General features: G+C 41.0%; 1 protein-coding gene across 5 annotated transcripts in view; it reads left to right on the top strand.

Annotated features, from left to right (window-relative positions):
• Window positions 1–26,214, top strand: part of prex2 (phosphatidylinositol-3,4,5-trisphosphate-dependent Rac exchange factor 2) — a 94,579-nt gene that overhangs the window by 65,567 nt on the left and 2,798 nt on the right. For 4 of the 5 annotated variants that reach the window (XM_040043684.1, XM_040043682.1, XM_040043683.1 and 1 more), the window contains 7 exons: window positions 2,631–2,733; window positions 2,841–2,984; window positions 3,088–3,202; window positions 13,586–13,652; window positions 14,880–15,070; window positions 20,522–20,624; window positions 25,473–25,540. In XM_040043684.1, coding sequence (XP_039899618.1) covers window positions 2,631–2,733; window positions 2,841–2,984; window positions 3,088–3,202; window positions 13,586–13,652; window positions 14,880–15,070; window positions 20,522–20,624; window positions 25,473–25,540 — 791 coding nt within the window. Of the gene's footprint in view, window positions 1–2,630; window positions 2,734–2,840; window positions 2,985–3,087; window positions 3,203–6,170; window positions 11,321–13,585; window positions 13,653–14,879; window positions 15,071–20,521; window positions 20,625–25,472; window positions 25,541–26,214 lie in introns of those variants that run through there. The other variant, XM_040043686.1, reaches the window with a different exon arrangement.

Raw genomic sequence — 26,214 nt, 5'->3', positions numbered from 1 at the left:
GCAGGAGTTCATTATGAACAGCCGCTGCTAATACCGAGCCAAACACAGACTGCAACCTCAGTGGGATCAATATTAACATTTCCCACCAAGGTTTATAATAAATTCAAATGTGTCTTCAACCAAGCTCGAGAAGCCAAAATTTTCGTTTAAGTAGCTGAAGGACTGGTGATATATTTTTGAAAGCTGTTATTTGCTTCTTTACCGCTGTTTTTGGATGACTGTTTATTTAAGTTAGAGGGGTAGGTGGCTTAAGTCAAGACCTAGGAAATGATGGTTGATTCTCCTTGCCTGCTGCCATACTGCCTTTTTCTCTGCACGCCTTCCCCTCTCTGTCCGTCTCAAGAAATTTCTCTTTCAAGTGTCTCTGTGGAACAAACTAGGGCCTCGGTACCTGCAGGTGATTCCAATGAAATCTCAACACGTTCCTTTTCAGGGCACTGCATGAAAGGCGGCATGAGTGGAGCTGGGGACGTTGTGAATGTGTGTGTGTTTGCGTTTTTGTGTGCACTGAATACCGTGTGTGTCGGGGGTAATGTGTTTATGTCACATCCTCTGAGATAAACTTGCCCACACACAGCAGGTGTCACTTGGCAGGACAGTGGGTACCCTTCTGTCACATGTCGGGCCATCTCAAATGTGTTTTTAGAAAAAGGCCCTAATCCTCTTCCACCGCTGCTCCTGTTTATCCCTCTGCATGTGGTGGATGGAAAGCAGAAGAGACTGGGGAAGAAATGAAATGGGATGAAGGGTGACTGAGGAGCGCAGTGTGTCAGAATCAAAATATTCAAGGTGCTATCACTGTGGCCACAAGCAGACGCGCTTGCCATTAGGGTTGCCTCTGTGGATGTTTGAAATGGAAACATGTACACACACACAGTCAGAAATATATAAGCAATCAATCTGAAGCAAATATGAACATATCAATGCTAAAGTGCTGTGCCACTACAAATCTGAGTGATGGTGCACTTAAATATTTTTTTTCAGTGAGGACCACTGTACTGCAGTCAAAAGAAGACTGTCATTTCCATCTTCAGTAATTTTGTATTTGGCTTGAGCAGACACACAAAGTTCCACATGCATGTATGGAAGGACGAGGATAGCTTCCATCTGCATAGATGAAAAGTTAGTGTTAGTGATGGTGAGAGCACAGCAGGATCCCCTGTAAAGAGCAGAGCATGCGTCAGTGGCAACTTTTATATTTATCAGATAGATATAACTGTATGGGTCAGATACAATGCAAAAAAAAAAAGATACAGCATGAAAATGAGAGCAGTGTTGGAGGTGGATTACATCAGTTGGTTCACATGCATGTAGTCTTTATATGTGCTTAAAAATGTTACTTAAAAGACTCGATGTTTGTGAAAATCTAAGGTACTTCATCAGTTAAAGTAGGCAGGGGTGGTGTAAGAAACTACAAGCATATAACATAAGATGCATGTATAAAGTTAATTTTCATCTCTTCAAGTGTGTAGCATGTTAACAGTGATACATGAAAAATGTCAAACTAGCCAAAGCCAACACTGAAGGAAAAAAGTAAAACTGGTTGGATAGTATGACTTCTCTACTGTGATCATCACAGATTAATGGTGAAACTAAATTGTGATTTACCCTTGTTGAACTGTGTATCAGCTAACAAGATTTGCAGGCTTGTAAACCATGAGGTATTATAAATTATTAAGCCACCACTTGAATGTGAGAACTTCATTATTCTTCTCTGGAGGAAGATTATATTTGCTGTAAGGGGGGTGTATTCTACATGCATGCAAACTCAACACAGAAATGCTGCAGCTGGCTGGAGGATTCAAACCCACCAGCCTCTCCTGCTGTGAAGTGACAGTGCTGACCTCTGCAGCACCGTGCTGCCTATGTGGAGTTTGCATGTTCTCCTGGGGTCTGGGGTCTCTCCAGCTACTCTGGCTAGATGATGTGTTAAGTGGTGATTCTAAGTTAATCCCGTAGGTATAAATGTGAGCGTTCCTGGTTGTCTGTCCTGTTGAGTTAGCCCTGCACCACACTGGTGTCTTGTCCAGGTCTACCCCACTTCTTGCCCGGTGACAGCCGAGAGGAGTTTCAGCCCCTTTGTGGCACTGAATTGGATAAGCGGGAGAAAATGGATGGATGGAGGCATGCATTGCGCATTACAGATTAAAGGTTAAAATGTCTTATTTGGTGGATGGGCCATAGCTTTTTCCCTTCTGAAAACCAGGTATCGACATAACCCACAACCTGGCTGCATCTTACCTGGTAAACATTATACTAATGGCTAATGTGCCCTCAAGTAAATTCAAATTTTATTTGTCACACACACAACCATACACAGTATGACATGGGGGTGAAATGCTTGTAGCTGTACAATGCCCGACCATTAAATGACAGAAAAAAGTTTTACAGTATTTACAATTTACAGGTTACTACAAAATTTACAAATTAACTTCGAAATTTACAGTAAAAACTGTGCAAATAGCAGAAAGAGATTATAAGGATTATAAATTATAGGAAATGTGTGGTGGTGCGTGTGGTGATGTGATGTGTAGTAGAAGTAGTTCCCCTTTTATTTAGGATCTGTGGATAACCGGCCATTACACTTTCCTCCTTTTACAAACACTTTCGTGCTCTAATTTTCTTTTCAGACTGATGAGCAAGCCATGCTGGAAGACACTCAAGTAGCCCTAATTGACCTGGAGAAAGTCACCTTCTACTTCCAGGAATTTGAAGGGGAGCCTCTTGTTGCCAGTATGTACTCTGTTTTAGTTCACATTAGCATCTTCTGACGGTTATCATCACAGGGTTCTGATTGCTATTAATAAATTCTAAACTCTTCCTTTCCTCTCCTCTGGCAGACATGCCCATTTCATACCAGGTGGAGGGCAATCTCCAGGCCTTGAAAGTTTGCTTCTACCTTGAGAGTTTCTATTTCTCTCAGCTGCCTTACAGGCTGAAAAACGGAGGTGGTGTCAAAATCTACCCAGTGCTCTTCACACAAGGTAAAGTGAGCCTAGCTGCTGTAAGAAGATCAGTCCTCACATTATGCATGGCCAGTATATGCAATGCCTTTATCTTTCACTTGATCTGTTGATCCCTTTTTAGCCCTCGAGAGTATGGAAGGATACTACTACAGAGATAATGTGTCAGTGGAGGAATACCAGGCACAAATCAATGCTGCCTCATTGGATAAGGTCAAGCAGTACAACAAAAGACTGAGGTATTGTAAATGACACACACACACACGGATGGATTAGATAGATCCAATAATAATGTAATAATGATGATAATAATAATGATACAATAATAATACAAAAAATATCATCAAATAACAAAAAAGAATCCTTGAAACAGAAAATAAAAAAACCTCTTACCCTCTTAGCTGGATTAAAAGTAAATTAAAAGTTAAAAAAAATAAAGGATAAATAAGAGTTACACAAAAGGCTACTGGAATGTCTGCTACGCTAATATGCGAATGAAGTGTATGAGTCACACACTCACACTTTGAGATTGCGTTCCCTTTGTGATTTGGCTTTTTTACAGTCTGTTATAAATCAAGACGACCTCCAATTCAGTCAGACTTGGGTGTCAACACCCAGCAGGGCCTCAAGGTGATTGGCTGAGAGAAACACCGCGGGAATGTTTTATGATTGGTTGCGAACGCACTCAGCAGGGGGAAGCAGTGATTGGATGAGGGTGCCCAGCATGTCACCGTTGCTGATGCAGTGCATTTACAGCTGCTGCACTCGGTTCCCTCGCACCACATTGGTTTGCTGCACACCTCTGTGAGACCCTCTGTGATTGACCAAGTGAGGATAATTAAATACGATGAAAAGAAACAAGGAGAAGATGCCTTTGGGAGTAATAAATGAGAACTTAACTTTATTTAACTTCCTGAAAATGGCAATGAACGAGTGTACAGTTGTGGTCGGTTTATATATTCTCAGCATGGGCGTGAATGTCATGGTAATTTGTGGTCTTTTAGTGATTTCTTTGAACTGTTCTTTTTCCAGGGTGGAATGATTATACAGCACATGTCTTTAATGACATTAAAAAACAAATTTATTTTTTTAATTTATCTAATACAGACAGGCTCCTGGGTTGTTCCTAACATTCTAACCAATTTCCTCTTATCTGAGGGTGACAGTTTGGGTCTTCTTTCAGACCTTGGCAAAGTGATGCCCCATCCGAATAGTTTGTATTTGCATATATTGTTTGAACTTAGAAATGCCTCCAAGAAACCTTTAAAACATGTGTAAATGTGCAATTCTTCTTCTTAGATTTTCAATGAGTTTCTTGGACTTTCTCGTTGTTCTGATTATTGGTGAGTGCTCTCAAACAAATCCTTTTTGTGCTTCAAAGAGTTGTAACCAATCACGATCACCTATGAGTAGTTAACAGGACTTGGTCTTGTCAAGCTAAAAGATACTGTAGAACAACACTTTTAAAAACCTTTAGGTGAGTGTATGTAGACATTTAAGCCTATATGTATCATTTTAAGCCCATGCGAATGAGAGAAAAATCCAAAATAAATTCAAACTTGTGCATCCAATTCTTGTTTTTCAAAGTCATTAAAGATGTAATCTGTACAATCATTCCAATCTGAAAAAAGAACAGTTCAAAGAAATCATTAAAAACCCCAAATTACCATGACTTTCATGCCCCTGATGAGTGGATGTGAACTTCTGACCTGCAGTTTGCACGATGTTGTCAGAGGATCGCTGCAGTTTTAATGAAGAGGCTAGCTTGTGATTTCTCAGAGCTGAAATCACATTAAAACCAGCTGTGTATAAACTGGAAATTCTTAGACTATCTAATTTAGAAGTTACATGTGGCTTTTGAAGTGTTACAAATGTCCTGTTGCAAGATGAGAGCTTAATAAACATAGAGGCTGATTTTCTTTCAGTTATGATGATTGGACACAAATTCATCATAGCAGAAAGCCTTCTTTACGTCCTGCCAGTGTAACTAAGAGTCCTGTTACATCAACACTAAATAATGATTTTTATAAACTATCCTCGGTTCATAAAAATGAACAATCCCTCTCATGCTAAGATGTTTGAAGCCCAGTTAAAATATGTTTCCCTCGCTGAATACCTGGAAAGTTCGACGACTTGACATATCAGCGTCGACTAAACATCTGCTGCAGGTCGGGCGGATAATTAAATACAAAGCAGATCTTGTATCAGAACTTTTTCTTAGCATTCAGGGACGGGCTGCTGTGGGGGGTTGAATAATTTAAGGTTTGAGCAGTCCCGTGCCACATCAGTACCAAACCACTCAAGCAAAGTGTTCATTTACTGGGACTGCTTTCTGGGGAGAGTTTTTAAATTGTTTGCAGTGTTTAGTTTGAGTGTTTTGAGTATCAGATTGCCCAAAGCAGAGTTTAGGAGAGAAGATTTTGCTGTGCATGGGGCTTTTCTGCTTGCCCTCCTAACTCTTTGTGCGTCAGATCTCCTGGGACTCTACAACCTTTTTAATAGTCAAATATTGCTATTTTGTTGCATCTCTTTCATCTCATCAGCTCCATTTCTGCAGACTGCATTGAAGATAAAGGTTATCAGTATCTAAAATGTCATTAGTCTAACCTTTTCATCTTATTTTCTATTGTAACCTTTTCACATGAATTATCCAAGCAAACTCATTTGTTTCTAAATGGTGCAAACCATACACATAGAGTAGGAACTTTCTGGAATTTAGCCATGTTATTTAGGACAGCCTTTGGTTTGACATGTGTGCACATGTACTGTAAATGTCTGTACACTTATACCTTTACTTAAAAAAAAACTTAAATTGAATTGACAGTACAGGCTCCAGCATTAACTCAGAGCAGATGTGTCTTACAGGCAAGCAAGTGTGGCTGGTGATTTTGGGAGCATTAGGGGTGCTGGGTAGGGATTTGGAGAGGCAGTGTGCTTCAGGGATACAAGCAGAGTGAAACTGTTGGAGACTGTACTCTTCTCAAATACTGCTTTTCAGCAAAACCTGTTGCAGCATAAAACGGCTGATTATTTCAGTTGAAATCCAATAAGCTCTCTAAGCTCTCAAGACAGTTTTCAGGCCTCATGCTGTATATATACTGCAGTCTAGTGGGGTGAATTAGGGGGTGTAGAGTTGACAAATATATCTGCTCCCAAGCAACGACTCTACAAAAAGTCACTTTTTTTTCTTTTTCTTTTTCTTTAAAGAGTCTGGGCAGCAGTTTGACTTCTTTATTTTCTGCTGATGTGATTCCCTACAGCAACACCAGCGAGAAATCACAATGCAAAGCACACGAGCTGAGCACATTAACTTAACTGCAACTGTTTGTCAGTAACTGCTTCCACCTCTGAGGTGGAATTATTTCTGTTGTGCATTACTTAGAATGTATAATGTTTCTATCATTTTCAGGATTAATCATGTCATGAGAAAATCTTATTTTTCTCCTTCTTTCGGACACCCCCTTGTAAACCTCCCCTTTCACTCTTGCTGCCATCCTTTTTTCACAAATCACATTTTGTGGGAAAATACTGTAAAATGAAATGTGTCCAGTGAATAAACGATGATTAATACACGTGATGATCCTCAATGAACTTTTTGTCATCTTTGAATTTGTTTGAGCTTTAGGGTTGTCCGCATTTCAAGGCAGCGTTTTTATTGCACCCTAGTTTCATAAGAGAATTTGAAATAGTGAAAAACAACCGATCTATATTCATTTATTAAAGAAAGTGGGGAGGCGTCACCATGGCAACCAAGACAACAAAGCTTTCAGAAGAAGTGGGAAACCATCATCCTTTTCTAAATGCTGTATAAATGTAACCAAGTGAATTCTTTTTTTATTAATAGCATATTTAAAAAATAATAGAGAAGCCATGTGAAAGCCAGTGATGTGGAAGACCTGAACTTTAGGTCTCTGAGGTGAGCAGTGCGGGGATTTAATCACCTCACTGAAACGATAGTCACTGAAATGATGTGTATATCCAGAAATGAAAAATCAAGTTAAGGATCACAAAAAGCATGCAAATCAATACTGCTGCTTTAAAAATGCTAGGGAATCATTCATTGTCATTCATTTATATGAAAGTGAAGTGAAGCCAGATGTGAACAACTGCCCGTTTCTGCTCCCACCCAGAGTGTTTCCTTGTTTTAAACGTCACAAAGTAAACAGTCCCAGGTGGTTTTCAGTAGTTAGTGCTGTGGTCTCACTCCGTATAATATTACCAGCAGTTTTCTTTTGCCGGGTGCCATGTGTCATCCGGCTGACCACAGACCAGGCTGTGATGTCACTCCTCTCTCCGCTGCAGAGTTCCAACCTCGAGCACCTCGTTATCCTTGGAGTTCAGCCACAGCAGTGTTGGGTTAAACCCACGCTGTGGGCCAGAGGCTGACTGACAGACAGACAGAGCGCTGAACACACATTACTGAACTGAATGAACTGCAGGACTGAGGGTTGAATGCTGTCTTGCTGTCAACTCCTTAGACAGATTCCCATTATTCCCAAGAACCCATGTGCATTTGGGACCCTGAAGGTGTAGTTATTTAGAAATTAGTTTTTTTTTTGTTTTTTTTTAAAGAAACTAACATTTCTTTATCAAATGCTGGCAGTGGAATCATTTTGAATGAAAGGTAAAGAGAGCTTCTCATTATATTTTCCTCTTGTGGGATCCCGTTTAAAAGAAAAAAGTTTTTCTGCAGGAACGATTTGGGGTTTGCGTGCATCATTTTGTACATGCGGTGCATTTCATTGTGAAATGCTGAAGCACAAGGTAATATTTTATGTCTACATCAACTAATATTTTTGTGCTTACCCTGATCTTTGCCAGCATGTGTTGTGGACAATTTCAGAGCGGTAAATAATACCACAATCTGCGTCTATGGCTTTCACTGTTCGTACCCACAAAAAGACACAGCATGATCTGTGCCAACCCATCATGTCGGATGAAGTCACTCACAAGTTTAACCACAAAACATGAACTCATGGGCCAGAATGGGTTAGTCAGCGGTATATAGAGCCAGAAACTGCACCCACGTTTTCAAGCTTGCATAAACCATCTTAGCTGACATGTGCATTTATCTAAAAGGACCCGGAAACACTGATGTGTTCAAAAGTGACAGATTCCTTAGTCACAGGTTTGCAGTTCGCTTAAATCGCATGCAAGTTCCCTGTCGTGCAAAAATCACAAAGATATTGAGTTTATTTGAGGGAATAAGAAAACTCTCAAAATGGGTAGAAGTACATGGAAAGAAGAGAATCCCCCCACCCTATCCACCTCCCTCCCTTTAGGATCAGTAATAATAGAAGAGGGAAGATTGAAATGGTGAAATGGCAAGGTGGGGATTTCAGAGAGGGGATGAGAATGATGGGTTGAGGGCAGTGTGTGCAAGAGAGAGTTGGTCAGGGAAAGTAGATTGAAGAAAGGAGAATCAGAGCAGAGAGCACGCAAATGCATTATTCAGAGAGAGAGGGGGAGAGATTATTGCAGGTTCATGATTTTTATCACATTTTGCTCTTATTGACAAGACCTTTCAGGAGGGACCTGGGCTTTCCATGTAGATACACCCTTCCAGTGCAAGAACATAAAGGTGCAGCAATCGCTAAATGTAGTCTGCTTGTGAATTGTATGTGCAACATATTCTTGTTGCAGGTGTAACAGTAACTGAGAGTGTAAGCAGGAAGCCTCAGTGGAGAAACTGCAATGTTGTGCTGCAGCCACTGAGCATTTCTCCCTAATTAAAACACATTTGGCAGTAACGGGGGAAAATGTTTGGCAGTTGATGTCCCTCTGATTTTAAAAAGAAGAAAAAAAGCTTGATTTATGTGGATATAAAAATTCTACACAGTCTGACAAATGCAGTATAATGATTCTGTGCATGCTGGTTGATAAGCAATAAATTTAGATGTATAGCTCTATCCCATTGTTGGTTTATATTATTAGACTGTTTAATGTTTTGTTAATTAAACAGTCATTTGTCATCACACCACAGCTTCTTCTAAGACATTTGCGCATATAGATACTCTACCAGCCATATGGACCCCATAATCATATCGCTGCACTTTACGTTGTTTAAGCAAAAGTGTTTAATGCCTGTCACAGGCTATATATTTTCAGGTCTAACACCGTTGCAGTATTCCCTCATTCCTTTTTAGATTTCACTTGCCTGCTGCTGGAACAGAGCATAGATGTGTTAAAGTGCCAAATGTCCATCAATGTGATTCACTTGATTAGTTAATAGCTCGAGGTAGGTTTATCCTATACTTAGATAGCTGCATGTAGCCACTCCAGCTGGCATCCTCAAAAACGACAACAAAAAAAGGCATGTAAATTTATACCAGCAATAAAAGCCTCCTGGGCAGCTTCCTTGGCGTAGATCTCTCAGGACACATCATCAGTATATGCCCAGAAAATGAGATGATGGGTAGTTTGACATGACTTTAGATTGTTCCACATGCAGCACAGTGCTCAACATCACCAGTATGTAGCTGTGTTCCAGTAACACAGTTTCTACCTCTAACCGATGGTGTTTTTCCTTCCTCTTGGCTCACGGCAGTATTGTTAGTTATAGCAGTAGCTACTGTGGAAAATTCTTCCATTCGGCATGCATTAGCACTGCAGAACTCTAAAACGATTACGCTTCCGGGCGGAGCAAAAGTCATGCAGCGGTGTAGCTTGTTTGAGTATTTTTAGTTTAGTGAAGAATTTGGCTTAATTGAGCTATTATGGATATTATGTATTTATGGATAATTCTAGATATTCAGTGTTATTATAGCGATTGCTTATGGATATTAACCTAACTTCAGCAGGAAGATATTTTGGTCTTCTATGCTAGTCCCAAGCAGCATCATTGCTTTCTTTCTGTTTTTCTCCACTTTGGAAAATGCTGCAGTTTTTGCTCTGGCAGAGGGAGTCCCAATTCACTAGAGCTCTGAGGAAGGTGGAGAGGCTTCGTTCTACTCCAGCTAGTGTGCACTGAACCTCTGTTTATAAAGCCCAGAGGGCTGAGCTTTTTCCCATTTATCACTTCTCTTTGATTCAATCATTGATTGGCTGTAATGATGACAGCTCTGCACATAGTGATGCTTAATGCTGTGGACCTTGACTCATCTCTGTACCACGTCCGGCACTAGTTTTAAAGATCCAGGAATACTTTGCATTTATTTATGTGCCCCATTAGGATCATAAATTTGGTCCCCATTTTATGCAAGTCGCTCACCTTGTATTTTAGTAAATTTGCATGTCCTCAGTGTCCCAGTGACAGCGTTTTAGTCACACAGTAACTACTCGTGGCATTAAGATACATCCAGCACAATGTTGCTTTAGCTGAAAAGGATTGGAATTTCTCTCTTTATTATATGGCATGACATACATGGCAGTGTATTGACAGATGTCATTTTGTCATTACAGTATTCACGTTTTAAACCAGCAAAGATCAGGTACATATTACATCCACCAACATGTGCTTTTACATCTTTGTAAAAATAGGACAAATGTGTGGGATAAGAAAATGACTTTCCTCACACATTCACACACACCATTTCACCGGTGTCATTGCGCTAACATCGCCGTGCGGTATGCGAGGGCCCTTGGAAGCCCTCATTAGCCCCCAGGCAGCTCTGCCACACAGAGAGGAGAATTTAATAATGGAGGGTGTCATTAATCATGGCTTTCTGAGTGATTTACATGGACCAGTACGGACCATACATAAGGTCATACGTAACGGCATAAATTCAAGACAATTTACTTGTGTAAATGAGTATGAAACTAAACCCACGGAAAACATTAAGACGTTTAATTCAAGGGGGCAATTTATGTTTCTTTTGGACGGTTTAATGTGCAGGATGTGGCGCTAATACAAGCGTTCCCACGCTACTTGTCTGAAAACATCTGTGCCTCAGATTCCTCTTCGTTGACGTTGCAGCTGACTGCTAATGCTCCTGTGCTGTAAAGGGCCTCGAGAGCCTTATTGTCATGAAGGTAGAGAAACAAAGAGAATTAAGTATTCTCATTGGCTCAATGAAAGAAAACCGGCTACATGCAGAGCAGGTCATCTTTGGCCTGCAGCCAAATTCTCCATTAGAGCCTCATGTGAAACGCTATTGGCCGTGTGTGTGTGTGTGTGTGTGTGTGTGTGTGCGTGCGTGCGTGCGTGTCCGGTTTTCTGTTTTGTTGTTATTTCAGAGAGAGCCACAAGCAAGCTTTACCTATGGTTGTCTCAGTCTCTACTAAAAGCAAAAACACGAGGCAGGCAAATTCTTGTAAGCACGACAAGCTTGATTGCACATACTTAATGCAACCTTTATTTTTGGTACAGACTTACTTTCAGATGGTAGGCTCAAGCTTTGATTGGCATAGTTTTCCCCCAAAACAAACAACAAAAACAACACAAAAAACACTTGAGAATTAAATAAGAGAAGTTGAGATTTTTCAATTTTAACATTAGAGCGTGCAGGTGGGTTAGAAAATTGATGCCTGTAAGGGGAGTCGAAACTGGAGCCGTTATAGTGTGTTACAGTGTGAAGAAATAACACCCAGTGGACTTTTCAACCCTGTGTGTTTGTGTGTGCTCTTTACCGCACGGTGGTATGTTTGCGCACTGTGTGTGGCCTTAAAATGTCATATTTCACCCATAATAAAGGTTTCTAAGGTGCTCAGTTTCCAAAGCTCTGACAAAACATCATCGGCTCAGGAGATGTAACGCAGGTCCTTTTTAAATCACACATCACTTGTAAGTTGGACTCCTATTATTTTGTCATTAGAGAGACCTCCACGAGAGTCTGGCCCGCTCCTTGAGCTGTGGTTGTTGGTATTTTTAGTACAACTCTTACCGCAGCAGGATGAGATAATCAGTGGGTATTATGACCTTGGTTCTGCAAAAAAAAAGCGTGCAAGGGCGAGATGAGGTGCGTCTGTTTTGTCTGGAAAAGATAAACAACTGTGTGCAGACGAAGTAGAGTTGGACAGTTACACAAAAGTCGACTGCTATCGGACAGATTCTATTATATACGTTGAAGATAAAAGTCTGAGCAGTTGACCGATAAGGACAAGGGTGAATGGGCTCACAGTTGGAGTAAACAGATAACAGAACAGGAACTATTTCAGGGTGAGGAATTCCAATAAATGTCATTTTGTGTGGCGTTCAGTCTTTCAATGCGTGCTGCTGATTTGGTAAGTGAATAGTGTTTGCTTTGGAAGCTGTTGAATGTAACCTTCGCTTACTTCTCAGATTTGTCCTTGAACGCCGCACTCGTATTCCAATAAGTATGCACTCACTTACAAATGGAGCTTAAGCCAAATACTAAATGACCGTTTACCCCTGACATGTGTTATTCGGCAATTTGTGGTCTTTTGGCCACTTTAAATGCTCAGACTATCCTAGTCTGTCTTGAGCATCATTTGAATGATAAGGCCATCTTGAACCAATTACATGGGCTGTTAGCTGCATCTGAACCCTTAGTAAAGTCTGCTCATAGTCCTTTTGAAGAGCACACCTCCGAGTTAACGCATCATTCGGCCGATAGGCATTAGTTACCAGGAAACATTTACATGTGAACTCATCTGTATCACAGAATAGATGCATGCTGTGTAATATTTAAATAGGCATAAGTGATTAGGAAAATTCATCTGTTTTTTACACATATGCGTTGGTTCCCCGGGTGGGTGCAGGTTTCCTCCAGTATGACTATAGTGTATATTTAATGCTTGTTTTCTCATTGAATTTTCATTTCAGCCGGAATAGTTAATAATCGCTATAAAATCTTGAGTCAGGGATGTGTTAACTATGCCCTGATTAATTAATTTCATTAATTTTATGTCAAGCATAAACACCACAGACATAATGAATGCCTGCTTGGCTTGATTTTAATCACTTAATAGCAGAGTGAATGCAGATGAATGAGATGTGCTTCACTGATTCTTGTAAACAGTCCCCCTCCTTCAGTCTGCAGTTGCTGAGTTTCTTAAAAGTTTGGTTTTTTTTTTGCTTCATTATTATATTAGAGATTTCAGAAATGTGATATATATCGGTGACTGTACGTTAAACATTATAATTGCTTCTAGCTAGAGGTAATGGAGTATGTGATTTTATTACAGGGTGTTTAATGTGGTGTAGTGTATCTATTTTTAGCACGCTGCTGGATTACTGAGATTTGATGGAGTCACAGACTGCTGAGTTTGCACCAGTAGCACTCCACCTCAGAAGGACTCATTGCGGCATACAGCGCCCATCTGCAAGGACGCCAGTGCAGTGCTGCCTCCAGTGGAGGAAGAGGAATATTGATTGTGCTCCATGAATGAATGAGGGAATGGCATTTGGAGTGATGCCCAGGACAAGAGATGCTTAGTCTGTGTTTCTGCTTAGCTGTGCCCAAGTTACTCTCATGATTGATAGTCAGATGGTGGCAGTCCATAATGAGCAAGTGGCCTAGTTTTCCCAGAAAGCCAGCCAGTTCTCCTGATGACCTAATGGTGTAGGGAAACAGTTTGGATTTCATGCAGTGGAACCGCTAAATAGAAAAACAACTTTTGATTGATTATTAAATGAAAGTCTTCTGTCATGTGATGGGTTTTAGTATGTGGCGTTTTCTCTCTCACTACATGTATTAACTTAACGTTTGTTTCTCACACAGGGCTTTCTACCTCGATCAGTCCAACATGCCGCCTAGCTCTGCACCAAAAGCGGCCCTCATAGATAAGGTAAGAACGACCTTACACAGCCTCATAGTACAGTTGTGACACTATGGGGGGGAAGCCGAAAGAGCAGGAGTAGATGCTGCAATATGTTGCAACATGTGTCTTGCATGTGTTGCAACAAACAAGGGGGGCAACAGCAGGAAATCACACTTTAAAGTCAAGTCCAGTCACTAACCTTGAAACTAGAAAAGTGCATTTTCTCTTAATAAATTTATGGTCTTCAAAAGGTAAGAAGAGCAAAACTGTGTTCAATTTAATTAAGATGTAATTAGGAGAAAGAAATTACTAAGTATAAAGGAAGAGTCGCCTTAAGAAAAACCAAGTTACATCCAGCTGTTCAGCCATTTAAAACCATGAGTCTCTTCTCAAGCTCTGCATGGCTAGGTGCTTGACTTTTACATACCTGTGATAATGGGGCTAACAGGTGTGGCCAATAGTTTTGTCCATACAGTGTAAATTGGTGCTTTTTTGTACGCCTAAGTGCTTTCTATCTAACATTCAAAGTCTGATAAACTCGTGGGAGAGCAACTCAGGGTTCAGTATCTTGCTGAGGGATACTTTGGCATGGGATCAAACCCCCAATCTTCCCCTCTGAAGATTAAACGCTCTACCTCCTGAGCTAGAGCCACCCCTTGTCTTGAAGCTCCTTCCCTCAGATTTCTGAAGCTCAGACTGTTTCACAGCCTGGGGGCACAGTGGCTAAAGGCTGATTTCTCCATGTGTTGTTGCTGAGTTCAGTGGGACCAGTAGGAAGCCAGTATCCAAGGATCTGAGACATCTGCTAGGTACAGATGTCTGAGAGAGGCTGGCGCCACACTATGAAAAACAAATGAAGCACCCTTAACAAGTCAGTCAATGCAGTGGCTTTTAAAGGAAACTTTGATCTTCATTTATGGCTGCATATTTTATTCTTTGAATCAAGCAAAGCTGCTCTAGTAGACTCCTCCCTTTAACCCAAATGTCTACTTATTAGCTTTCCTTATAATCAGAAGGTCAGTGGGCTGTGTGTCTGACTATATTATGGATATCCCATCAGCCAACAACTAGATCAAGTTGTAAAAAGCTGGTTGGAAGCTTCACCCTTGAATGCCCAGCATTGTAACAATGTATATATGACAGCCTAAGACAGAAATGGTCTAACGCCAATGTTAACCTTATAATCTACTCAGTTTATTTTCTTTTCTTTGTGATTTAATCCCACACTAACCTCTCTGCGTTGTTTCTGTCCAGTTAATGCGTCCCCTCAACGCTCTGGAGGAGCTCTACCGTCTGATGGAAAGTTTTATTAGTTGTCGCCGCACCGCTGCCTGTCAGTACACCGCCTGCGGGGCTTCTGGCGTGGGGCTGCTCTCTGTGGCCTCTGAGCTCTGCTCACGTCTGGGAGCCACACACATTGTCATGTGCAACAGCGGCGTTCATCGGTAAGAGCGTGGGCACATGTATTGTGCGTCTTCTACCTCACTATGGGCCGCCTCCAGTTAAATTATACGTTTTGCGCTCATCATGTTCTTTCTTTTGGCAGCGCACTTGCAATTTTCCTTTCTCTTTCATCTGTTTTGCGTTGACACTCTTCTCACCTTTCCCATTTCCACCGCAGTTTCTCCCTGCTCCCGTGCATCTCAGTTTATTCTCTAGCTACATCTCAATTTCATGAGCCCCACACTGTTTGCCCTTGGGGTTTTCTATTAATACACTTTTCTCTGCATTAATTAACAGCAGGATATTTTAGTTAATGACATGCTTCTCAGACCAGAGGAAGGCATACATAGGAGATGGACCAATTACTTCCATTCTCACTGATCTCTATATACAGCTTCCTAATTCACCTGCTGCTGAGGGCAGCATTCATCAGTGCACGAGGACAAAAATATCCAGATCGTTTGTCACCGCTGATCCCGAGTACAAGCCTTCATCTTCATCTCGTACTCTGCTCTTCCCCTACACCCACCCCTACACCCACCCACCCGTCTCTCTGATACCCTCTTCCTTTACCGTGTGACAGTTTCCATATCTTTTTGTCTCGGTTATATGCGCAGGCTCGCACACGCTCGTTCATGCATTCACCGTATGTGACTGATGGCTTGATAAAGGGCTGCGGATGGAGCGGTCTGGTTGACAGAGCTCTAATAGAAAGTTCCTGTCTGTGCAATGAGTTCTGTTTATGAACCTACAGCCTATATTTGTGTGTTTGCAATTACATTTACTGGCTACAACTCAGTCAGATACGCAGGCTAAGTGTAGTGACACATCAGGTGACAGCACCTGCCATATCAGAGGTTTATTTGTCAACAGGCTTTCTCTTTAAACACTGTTTTACCCTTCAAAGTTGGAGAATGATGGGCGTATTGGACTTTGTATGACGGGAGAGTGAATCGCAAATCCTTGGCCCGGTGCAAGTTTTTATATATCTATCTATATCTATATCTAGATATAGATAGAGATATAGATATATAGATATAGATGGATATAGAGATATATAGATAGATAGTAGGGGTGCAACGATACACAAAATTCACGGTTCGGTTCGATACTTTGGTGTCACGGTTCGATATTTTTTCGATACAAAATAAAATGTTCATGTCTTTTTAATTTGTCATTTATTAAAATTATAAATATATATTTTAACTCAAAAGTACAGTTTTTAAATTTAACCCTTGTGCGTGTTTTTTTTTATTTTGACAGCGAATGCGCACCTGCGGACCACTTATGTGCAGCCCTGGTTATTTAGCTCATCATATTGCAGCCACAGAAATTAAAAAAGCAGCAGGATATATATAAAGTGCATAAAGTGCAGCTTTATGGTCCATGAAACCATAAAGCTGCACTTTCTTTTTGCCTTATAGTCTGATTTGTCATAACTTTTCTGTTTTGTGGTAAGCTTTTCTTTGGCTGTCACTTCTTCACCCTGACCTGTCTTATTTGGCTCAGCAGAACTAAAATATATATGCTGCTGCTTTTACACACGCACTCACATAAGCTCAGCGATTCTCTGCACGATCAACCTCTCACATGTTTAAGCTTGCTGCGGGAGATTTCACTTTCACACTTCACATATTTGCATAGTAAGCTAACGATTGATAAGACTATGTCAGAGGAATTGGTGCACAAATTATCATCACTCACCAATCAGTGCTGTCGCTCTCTATACACAGTTCACGCGATTGCAAAGTGAAAGCAAAAAAACAAGCGCAAATTCAAACGCGATTTCAATATGTCACATATTGACAGTGCCTCACCGATGCCAATGACATAATTACCCAGCTACATTTCCGAAAGAATGCAAAAGCATTGACATATATTTTTCCTTCCTACAATAGCCGGACGGGCAGGGCAGAGAGAGATTTTGGTAGCCCGACTGGAAAAATCGCTAGCGTCCTAGCCCCAGGACGTCGGGCTAGCGATTTTGCGAGCCCTGTATCTGATTGAGGAATCACTCATCTTTGGAAAAGAGAGTTTATTACAGAGAAATGGCTCTTTCCAAAATAAAAGCTATACTATCCGCTTCTTCTGGGCTATATTCTCACAGCATATTAAACATATCAGGTCCCCATAAGGAGAATCCTGTGCTAACGGCTGTCTAAATGACTCGGGTAAAGTTAGTAGCATGCTTGCTTTTGTCTGCTTCCACTTGTCTTTGCACTAGGATGATGTTGGCGTAAATGTGCAGTCATATTCGTTGTGTTCCCACTAGTGCTTTCAGGTTAACCTCGTTAAAATGACCTTAACGCCACAACACGGCAAATCTCCGTTAACGAGCTACCGCCGATCGCTCCGTGCATGGGGCTAGACGGCCAACACGTTAACGAGCTAACTGCGCTAACACACTAGCTCCCATCCATGTAATTGAGCATTGCGTGGCACATCCAACATACTGTTTTACTTTAGTCCATGACTCGCTTACCTTCAGGGTCATACGTCACATGAAAACCAAAATAATTCCAAACGCCAGATCTGAATGAGGGTGGGGGAGGTTCAATTTGCCATGTTGCAAGGAGAGCTTAAACTTCGGTCTCGCAGCTTGCCTGCGCTCTTCCTTCTGACTATGCGGTCTGGGTGGGCGCCTCAGTGGATCTGCGCTCGCAGTGCAGCCTAGGCGGAGTAGTCGAACGCAGATTCACTGGAGCGCTTCCACACAGACAGCCTCGTCCAGAAGGAAAGTGATAAATAAATTACAAATGTTGTATTGTTCGATACCTATGCTTACCTGAACGAAATCACTGTATCGAACGGTTTCAATTCGATACGAATAGGTTGCACCCCTAATAGATAGATATAGATATATATCAATCACATAACTGCAGGGTGCAAGATGCTAGCAGGCAAGGCATACATGGAACGCCATAAGCAAGTGGCTGGCATAGTATACAGGTATATCTGTGCCGAGTATAAGCTGGAAGTCCCGGGGTCAAAATGGGAGATGCCCCCAAGGGTGATGGGGAATGACCGAGCTAAGATCCTGTGGGACTTCCAGATACAGACGGACAAAATGGTGGTGGCTAACCAACCGGACATAGTGGTGGTAGACAAACATGAGAAGACGGCCGTAGTGATCGATGTAGCGGTTCCGAATGACAGCAACATCAGGAAGAAGGAACACGAGAAGCTCGAGAAGTACCAAGGGCTCAGAGAAGAGCTCGAGAGGATGTGGAGGGTGAAGGTAACGGTGGTCCCCGTGGTAATCGGAGCACTAGCTGCAGCGACTCTCAAGCTAGGCGAGTGGCTCCAGCAGATCCCGGGAACAACATCGGAGATCTCTGTCCAGAAGAGCGCAGTCCTAGGGAACAGCTAAGATACTGCGCAGGACCCTCAAGCTCCCAGGCCTCTGGTAGAGGACCTGAGCTTGAAGGATTGACCGCCCACAGGGGCGAGTGGGGAAATTTTTTATATATAAATAAATAAATAAATAAATAAAACCCCTTTCTACTATTAACAGTGCACAGATTGTAGGAAAATGAAGCAATTTTTGCTGCTTTCTCTGTAGACTACGAATTGTTAAAATGTAAATGGTGAGCACGCCGGCTAAATCTGGAACAATTGAAAAGCCAGTGAAAGCAAGCCAGTAGATTAGCTACGTGGAAATTGCATTATCAGTGTGACAGTCTTCTCAGGCACTATTGATTGGATTAGTTGGCTTGATGGATGAGTTTTAATAACAGTGAAAGCGTGATATTTTGGGTGATATCAGCAAACCCTAGCGTTTCTGTTTTCCGTTTTTTTTTTTCCAGTTATTATGAGGATTCACTGACTGAGAGCAAAAAAAAAAGTTACTACTAATTCTATATTTGGCCTGTTTATGCTTTCCCCCCCTTTTTTAAGTTCTCCTCTTAATTCTATCTTTCATTCCTTTGTGTCTTTCTTTCTCTTGTTAATTTATCAGTATGGGCTCACTCTGCAGAAACACAAAGTGTAAATGGGATATGTGATGGAACAACATAAAACAAATGGGTATAAATCATCTCATACTATCTCACCAGCAATAATCAAAAGGGAAAATGTGCAGGCTAACGCGCACACACACAGAACTGCACTTCCTTCATCGTGCTCCAGCAGAAGAGGTATTTAAAGATCCCCCTTTTTAGCTTTTTTTTTTCTCCCCACTTCTTTATCGGTGTGGGAAGCTCAAAGCGGGTGCTTAAAATATTCTGGGGTGGCCTGTGAAAGGACATCCTCTGCAATTCTCTCCTGGGATATCTTTCGGCACATACTGGAAATGATTGTTGGGTTCATTACTTTTATCGTATCTTGTTTCCCTGTAATAAAGTTATGCAACTGAAACTCAAGGGGACTTTTAAATCTTGATTTGATTGACTCAAAGTAACGGCTTCTGGCAGTGATAAGTCCCCCGTCTCACATCTGCTCTCTTTTTTTTTTCTTCTTTTCTCTTCCGTTCTCCTCGGTCAATGTGAAACGCTACCATGAGAGAAGGAGATATTAAACAAACAGCTCAGGTTTCTTAGCAGCGTCATGGCAGTGTTGGAACTTTGGACAGTTCAATTTGCAGTGAAAAGGCTCTGGATCGATCTACCAGTACAGCTTGTTATCATAGAAAGGTCATCCAGCAGCCTTGATGCCCGTCACTGGCTCTCTAAGGATCTATCCCCACACTGCCATCTGTGTGTGCGTGTGTCTGTGTAAAGGCAGAAGAGGAAGAGGCTGGCTGTGTATGTGCCTGGGAACAAAGTTTGCTGCAACTAATGAATCACAGACTCGTGTCAGCACTCATTTTACACATATAGCATCCTTATGGTGGTGAGAGTATAGCGCCTCTGCCAAAGGAGAAGCACTGACTTGTCCTTGGACTTCTTTCTCTGGGCTGAGGACAAGAAAACCTGGAAGTCTCCTCAAGTCCCAGAGGTCTGCCACAAATTTCCCTCTCTTGTGCTTGTTCTAAGGCAAAGATCAGCGAACTTGTTATCCTCTTGATGCACCGCGTTTGCTCGCGGTGATTGACTTTTCAGAAGCAAGTGCAGTGATTCATTAGAGCGAAGACGAGCGAAGGTGAGGTGGGAAGAATGCGATGTAATGGCAAGGTGTCAAGAGGAGCAAAACGCTCTCATGGTGATGTGATTTAGCTGAGCTGGATTTTATTCTCAGTTGATGTTTGTTTCAGTGTCAGATCTCACTTTCAGTCTCCGTCTGCTGCAAAGGCTGCTCGACTGCCGTCTTGTGTCAAACACGGACTGCATTTTAATATTGCAGAGTCATGGAATTGGGAAAAAGACATTAAAAACCTTTTGTTTTAGGCGTCACAAAGTCCTAGTCCCAGATTTCCTCAGTGGATACTGTATTTTGATTGATGGTAAAGAAGATGATTAAGCATCATTGCACTGTTTGATGAGAATAAGCCTGACCGCATGTTTTCTCTCTAACAGCTGCACCCTGAGTGTGACACTGGAGCAGGCCATCCTGCTGGCTCGAAACCACGGCCTTCCACCTCGCTGCATCATGCAGGCCACCGATGTCATGAGGAAGCAGGTATGTGTTTCGCAGATGTCTGCTATAACGAGCCGCTGTCCACTTTGTAGTTTTCCCAGTGCCATACATTTACACACATGTCTCTGACATTTCAGAGGGAGTGTTTTTGAAGGTAAAATAATCGTGCTTTGAATGGCTGTTAAAAAGAGCTTACCTGGCTGCCTTTGACTTAAACCCTGATTATATGATGCAAGGTGATTAATCACCACAGTGATCAGCTTCTCTTCTGTTTTGATAGGGAATGACAAGCTGCTCTGGCAGCCACCTCATTCTCTCGGGATATTTTTGTGGCGTCTTTTCCTCATCGCTTCTCCGGAAGCTGTGCAAACAAAGCAAAACTACAGACCTTCAGTTCAGTTTGTGGACACATTACATAACCCCGTTCAAAGTAAAGCAGGAAAGCTAAAAAGTTAAAGACTGAAACTTTTACCTGTGAGTGAAACCTCATGGAGACAGTGCAGCAAGTGGAGAGTAGAGAAAGGGTTGTTTTTAAAAGAGAAGAACGGTCAATAGATTAAAAAGGGAGAAGAATTTCCACAGAATTGGACTGCAAAAACTGGATCAATTCCAAATCTTTTCTTTTTTTCAGCAAGTAATGAGGGAACAGGACTCGCATTTCCTTTAAACATCTTGTCAATTTTGAGCCTCTGAAAATGTAAGACTGTTTTTAAAAATGGTTGTACTAAAACAGTAAATGCAATGCTTCTGTTAAACCTTTTGAATTAAAGCTGAAAGTCCGCATTTCGATCAACTCTTGATTGTTGGATTTTAAAGTCCTCTGTTGTGTTGCACAGAGGGCTACAAACACTGCCAACTGTATATAGTATTGTTATACAAGGAAAAATAAGTGCCTTTCAATTAAAGCATTTAAATCTTCTCAATCCATTTTCCTGCCACGATGACTTAAAAAGAATAACTACTGCGTTGGCGTTTATAAATGAATAAGGGTAAAGTGAATGGAAGTTATTTGAGGTTAAAAAAATAATAGTAATAATAAAGAAGAAACTCATAGAGGTGGAAAGGAAACTAGAGAGCTAATTAACTGAACTGACACATTAATAGTCGTAATACTCACTCACACACACACACACACACACACACACACACACACACAATACATTGCAGAGGAGAAATGCATAATTCTTCCGTCTTTCCTTCTGACGGGTAGTTTTTCTTCCCCACATAGACAGATATTGTCTTAGATGACTAAAAGAACAGCATCATGAAGGTATCTTTTAATGACTTACTCTGATTTCCACACCTGGAACGTACCTTGGCCTCTTTTGTTAAATTTCATCACAGCATCCTGATGCTGCTGCTGTGTCTACTGCGGTGACATTTTCACACTCTGAGAAAATTTGTGTCTCAACTCACAGAACAGTTTCTGCATCTGAAGTCATCACATAGACCGCACGCTTCGTCGAGTGGAATAGAAAGAGTTGTGCCATTTTAACTTCTTTGGTCAATATTTCTCACAGAGTCTATTACTTCAGTAATAATGATATTTTTAAAGGGAACCGGCAGTAAGTATGCTTTTGGGTAATGAAAGAAATATTAGCTGGTGTCCACATGAAAAATCATTAGCTCCTGTCTACATTATAATTTGTTTTGCCTCTTTCTCTCTTCCACCCCCCAAACCTGATTTCAAACTGATCAGATATGCATTCGCTGCTACCAGAATATGAATCGGACCAAATGAGAGAGTAATGAGAAACTCAGCAGACTCGTTGAAAGTCTGGGGCTTGTTTGTTTATCTGCATATGCATTAGGAGTCAAAGGAAGAAATTCCTATTAGTCTTTCAGTGTATACACATTATCACCTCATTTTTTTTTTTTTTTTAAAAGGCTCTAACCATGACCACAGCTCAAACTCTCTTTGAAAGTTGTGTCAGTTGTGGTTTCATTGCTATTTTCACTGAGAGGAGAGGTTGCCCAGTAGGCTCAGATCCTGCAGGACAAGAGGCATTTAATTTCTCCTCTCAGAGAAATGGGATGGCAGCCAGCAGGATGCAACTTTGTGCATCGTGTGACCTTGAGTTGTCTAGTGTGCAGCTGGCAAACATTTGGAACCTCGTTGCGAGGGCTGTGATTTGAGGATATTTTACATCCGTTCTGAAAAGTGCAGGCACGGGGATTTATTATTTAGATTAATACAAGTAAACCTTATTCTGTAGTGAGACATTTTCTCTTGCCTTGTATCATTGTTAACCTGGACAGACACTGAGGAGATGTGGTTCAGCCCAGATAGAGAGCTTTGGGGAATCTGAGCTGCATTGTGTGTTTGTGTGTGTGTGTGTGTGTGTGTGTGTGCCTACCCTTGCTCTCAGACATCAGCTGATGAATTTGGTGAATATGAATATCACACAGGATTTGAATGACACATCTTCTTTCTCGCTGTAGAGTCACGGTTGCTCACAAAAAAAGGTTATCAGCACAGAATCCAGTCCCAGCAGGATTCATCCATCAAGCCCAGACAACGTAATTCAGACTGAGAATGCTGCGTGGAGGTTTACAAATCACGCTGAGAGTAGACCTGCTTTGCCCAAATTGCATCAAATACGTCCAATATTTGCTCTGTATACAAACAGTGTACAGCTTTATACTAAAGGTAAAGAATAACTTATAGCATTGGCCTTATGAACTCATGAAAAAAGAAAAATCTAGTCCCTTTCAACTTTTTAAAATATCTATAAGAAGTTAATTTTGCGGAGAAGTAAGCGTTGTTTTTTAAACCAGATTGAAAATGCTGACAAATACTCATCATAATTAATTTTACTTTCAATTAAAGCTGGGGGCAAATATTACGTCTCCCATTTTTTTTAGAAGCTGACACAGTACATAAAGAAACAGCCAACAGATGTGCGTTATTAAGCATTTGCAGAGTCAACATGTGAAAAATGAAAACATTTCTACTGATTACAGGCAGCACTTTGCATGCGTGAGCGAACTGATGCTCATTATAAACCACCGAAGGACTGTGCATGCACTATTTGAACTCTGTTTCCTGGACAACCATTTTTAATCTTATATTCTTTAGCATTATATGTATTTGAGTCTCTGATAATTACATGCTGGCTGCTTTATTGATGGCAGAATCTGCCTGCTTTTCCACCACTGTGGCCCAGACTACAATATCTTAATAACTGTAGTATAGATTGGTGTGAAATTGAAGATTATTTATTAGAAAATGTGATAATAAATGATGTGAAGAAGACATTCCAGAAAGCCTAAACTTTAACATTTACTAAGTGTTTGTGGGGCTTTAGCAATAGATAGGACAGGATAAACCTATTGTTACCAACATATTGGTTTTGATAGCCTATTGCCATGATTGGAATTTAGATTGTGTGTTTAACGAACAGTTGAATAGGTGTACCTAATAAAGTGGATGGAGTAGATGCCTGTTCTTTTTACTTACTTGTGAAGTAGGTAAAAACAAGAAGTGTAATATCCTGTTGGAACCCAATAAGATTCTGAAAGTTTCACAGATTTGTGGTTTAAAGTTCTCTTCGCTTTGTTTTTATCGTCTCCAGAACCATCCTTTGAAAGTATACATTCATTATGTTGGTCTGTAAAAGTCCTCGGATAATTTCAGAGTCGTGTAAACAAAATTCCACTTATTTAATTTGCTTTTAATATAGTTTTGGTGTCGTCTCTGTATGCTGTGTCCTTCAGGGACATTAGGGTTCATCTCTGTCTGGAGGCATCAGAATGGATGGCCGTGATAGGCATCGAGTAATTGCTGATGCTATCCTGTTATCTGGCTGTAACTCGAAACAGACGGTAAGATGGGGCACGGCAGAGTTGTAACTGAGAGGTCGGCTAATGCACTTTTGGCCGCTTGCTCTCTCTCTGCTCAAAGAGCAGATGCAGATCCGCTGATGACCTCTTTTAAAAAAAAGAAAAAAAGATTTGATTATGTGGTTTTTTTGCTTACTTGCATGCAGCGCAGATGTAGAGACGGTGTGTTTGTGAGCGCAGGTGTTCGTGCCTCTAAATTGAAAGCCTAAGTTGCTTCCTGCCCCCCTACAGTCATTTATCTGCCGACTCTGCGCACAGCCAGCAGACTAAAGGAACATTAGCAAAGAGCAGACATACTCCTGACTGGGCATAATCAAACTCTGTAACACACACAGGCAGACACCCTATTCATCTTCCAGATTCCTTACTACTGGTTTACAATTCCTTACAAAGACTAATCCGCATTGTTCCTTTGCCTACACAGAAACAAAGAAGAGCTACACACTGGCAGCAGCAGCTTAAATTTAGACTCTATACATGCACCGTGCACCTCATATGCTTCATAACATACAATATTTAGAAAAGAACCTGTAATTTCTCCCCTGCAGACAGCTGAAAGTCATTCAAGGCTGGAGATCCTCATGTTGTTAATTAAAAACTATCACTGGAGAGATGAAATATGAGCTTCTTGTGTTTTTGAATTTATGACCATAAATAAATCTGTTCAAAGATGAGAAGGGGAAACCAGAGATCCATGAAGAGCTATTCCACTAAAGTCAACACTGACTCAAAACTTCACAGTGCTCCTGATTAAATAAACATCAATAAGCTATTATTGGAAGAACAGCACATGAGATGTCAGATTGTAGACGGTTTGAATGATATTGCTCAGCATTTATTATGACTAAGAGCTGACAAACCATATATTTTGTAGCTTTAGGAAAAAGAACTTCAACCCCCAGAGGGCAGAAATGTTCTTCGGCTTATTGTCTAAGCTTTGTTTAAGCTCTTCTCTCTGTGGTGTTTCATTCAGCTTCTGTTTGTGGCTGTTGCTTTTGGATTTATGTCCTTGTCCTCAATTATTATTATTATTTTTTTGTCTTTTAGGGGGCAAGAGTTCAAAATTCTGCCAAGAACCTGGGAGTGAGGGATCGCACGCCGTCATCCGTCCCAAGGTAAAGCTACAGGCACCACTCGTTTTACATTTGGCAACATTAGTTAAAGGTCATTAGCTTTTCTGGTTTTTGAGGCCGCTCTTTTTAGGATTTTTCCAAACTTCATGTTATGGATCTTTCTTCGCACTTCTTTTCATGGACGGCATAAAAAATGAATTTAACCACAGAGCTTCAAACTAATGTCGACCATTAGTTTGAAGCTCTGGGTTTCCTATATTTATTAACCAGACACGACTATATTTGGAGCACAGAGTAGAGCTGATTAACTACTGCTAACTAACTAGATTGCATGGCAAAGGAGCCTCTGTTATTCATATGTTATCTTTTTTGAAAAAAATGGTGAAAAAAAAATGCAAATCAAGCGTCAAGCCACTTCCTCATTGGCTTCACATTTTACACCAAAAAATTATGTATGTCTTTTATATACAGTCTATGATTAAATCCAATAATTTAATGAGGAAACTGACACGGAAGCTATGTAAGAAAATAAACTATTTATTTATGCACATAACATTGGCCAAAAAAGATGCTTTTTGGAGTGCTTTTAAACAGCAAGACCCAGCAAGATGTTGTTCAGCATGAAAAAGGGCCTCCATAATGTCCATCTGAGTAGCTGAGAAGAATTAAGCAGAAGGACTGTAGTGCTATAGATCTCTGCCTGTGCTTTTTCAACA

Source organism: Simochromis diagramma, unplaced genomic scaffold, assembly GCF_900408965.1.
Source record: "Simochromis diagramma unplaced genomic scaffold, fSimDia1.1 OVJJ01000602.1, whole genome shotgun sequence".
In the NCBI taxonomy this organism is placed as follows: Eukaryota; Metazoa; Chordata; class Actinopteri; order Cichliformes; family Cichlidae; genus Simochromis; species Simochromis diagramma.
The sequence above is the reverse complement of the archived record's forward strand: the minus strand, read 5'-3'. Positions and strand labels throughout refer to the sequence as shown.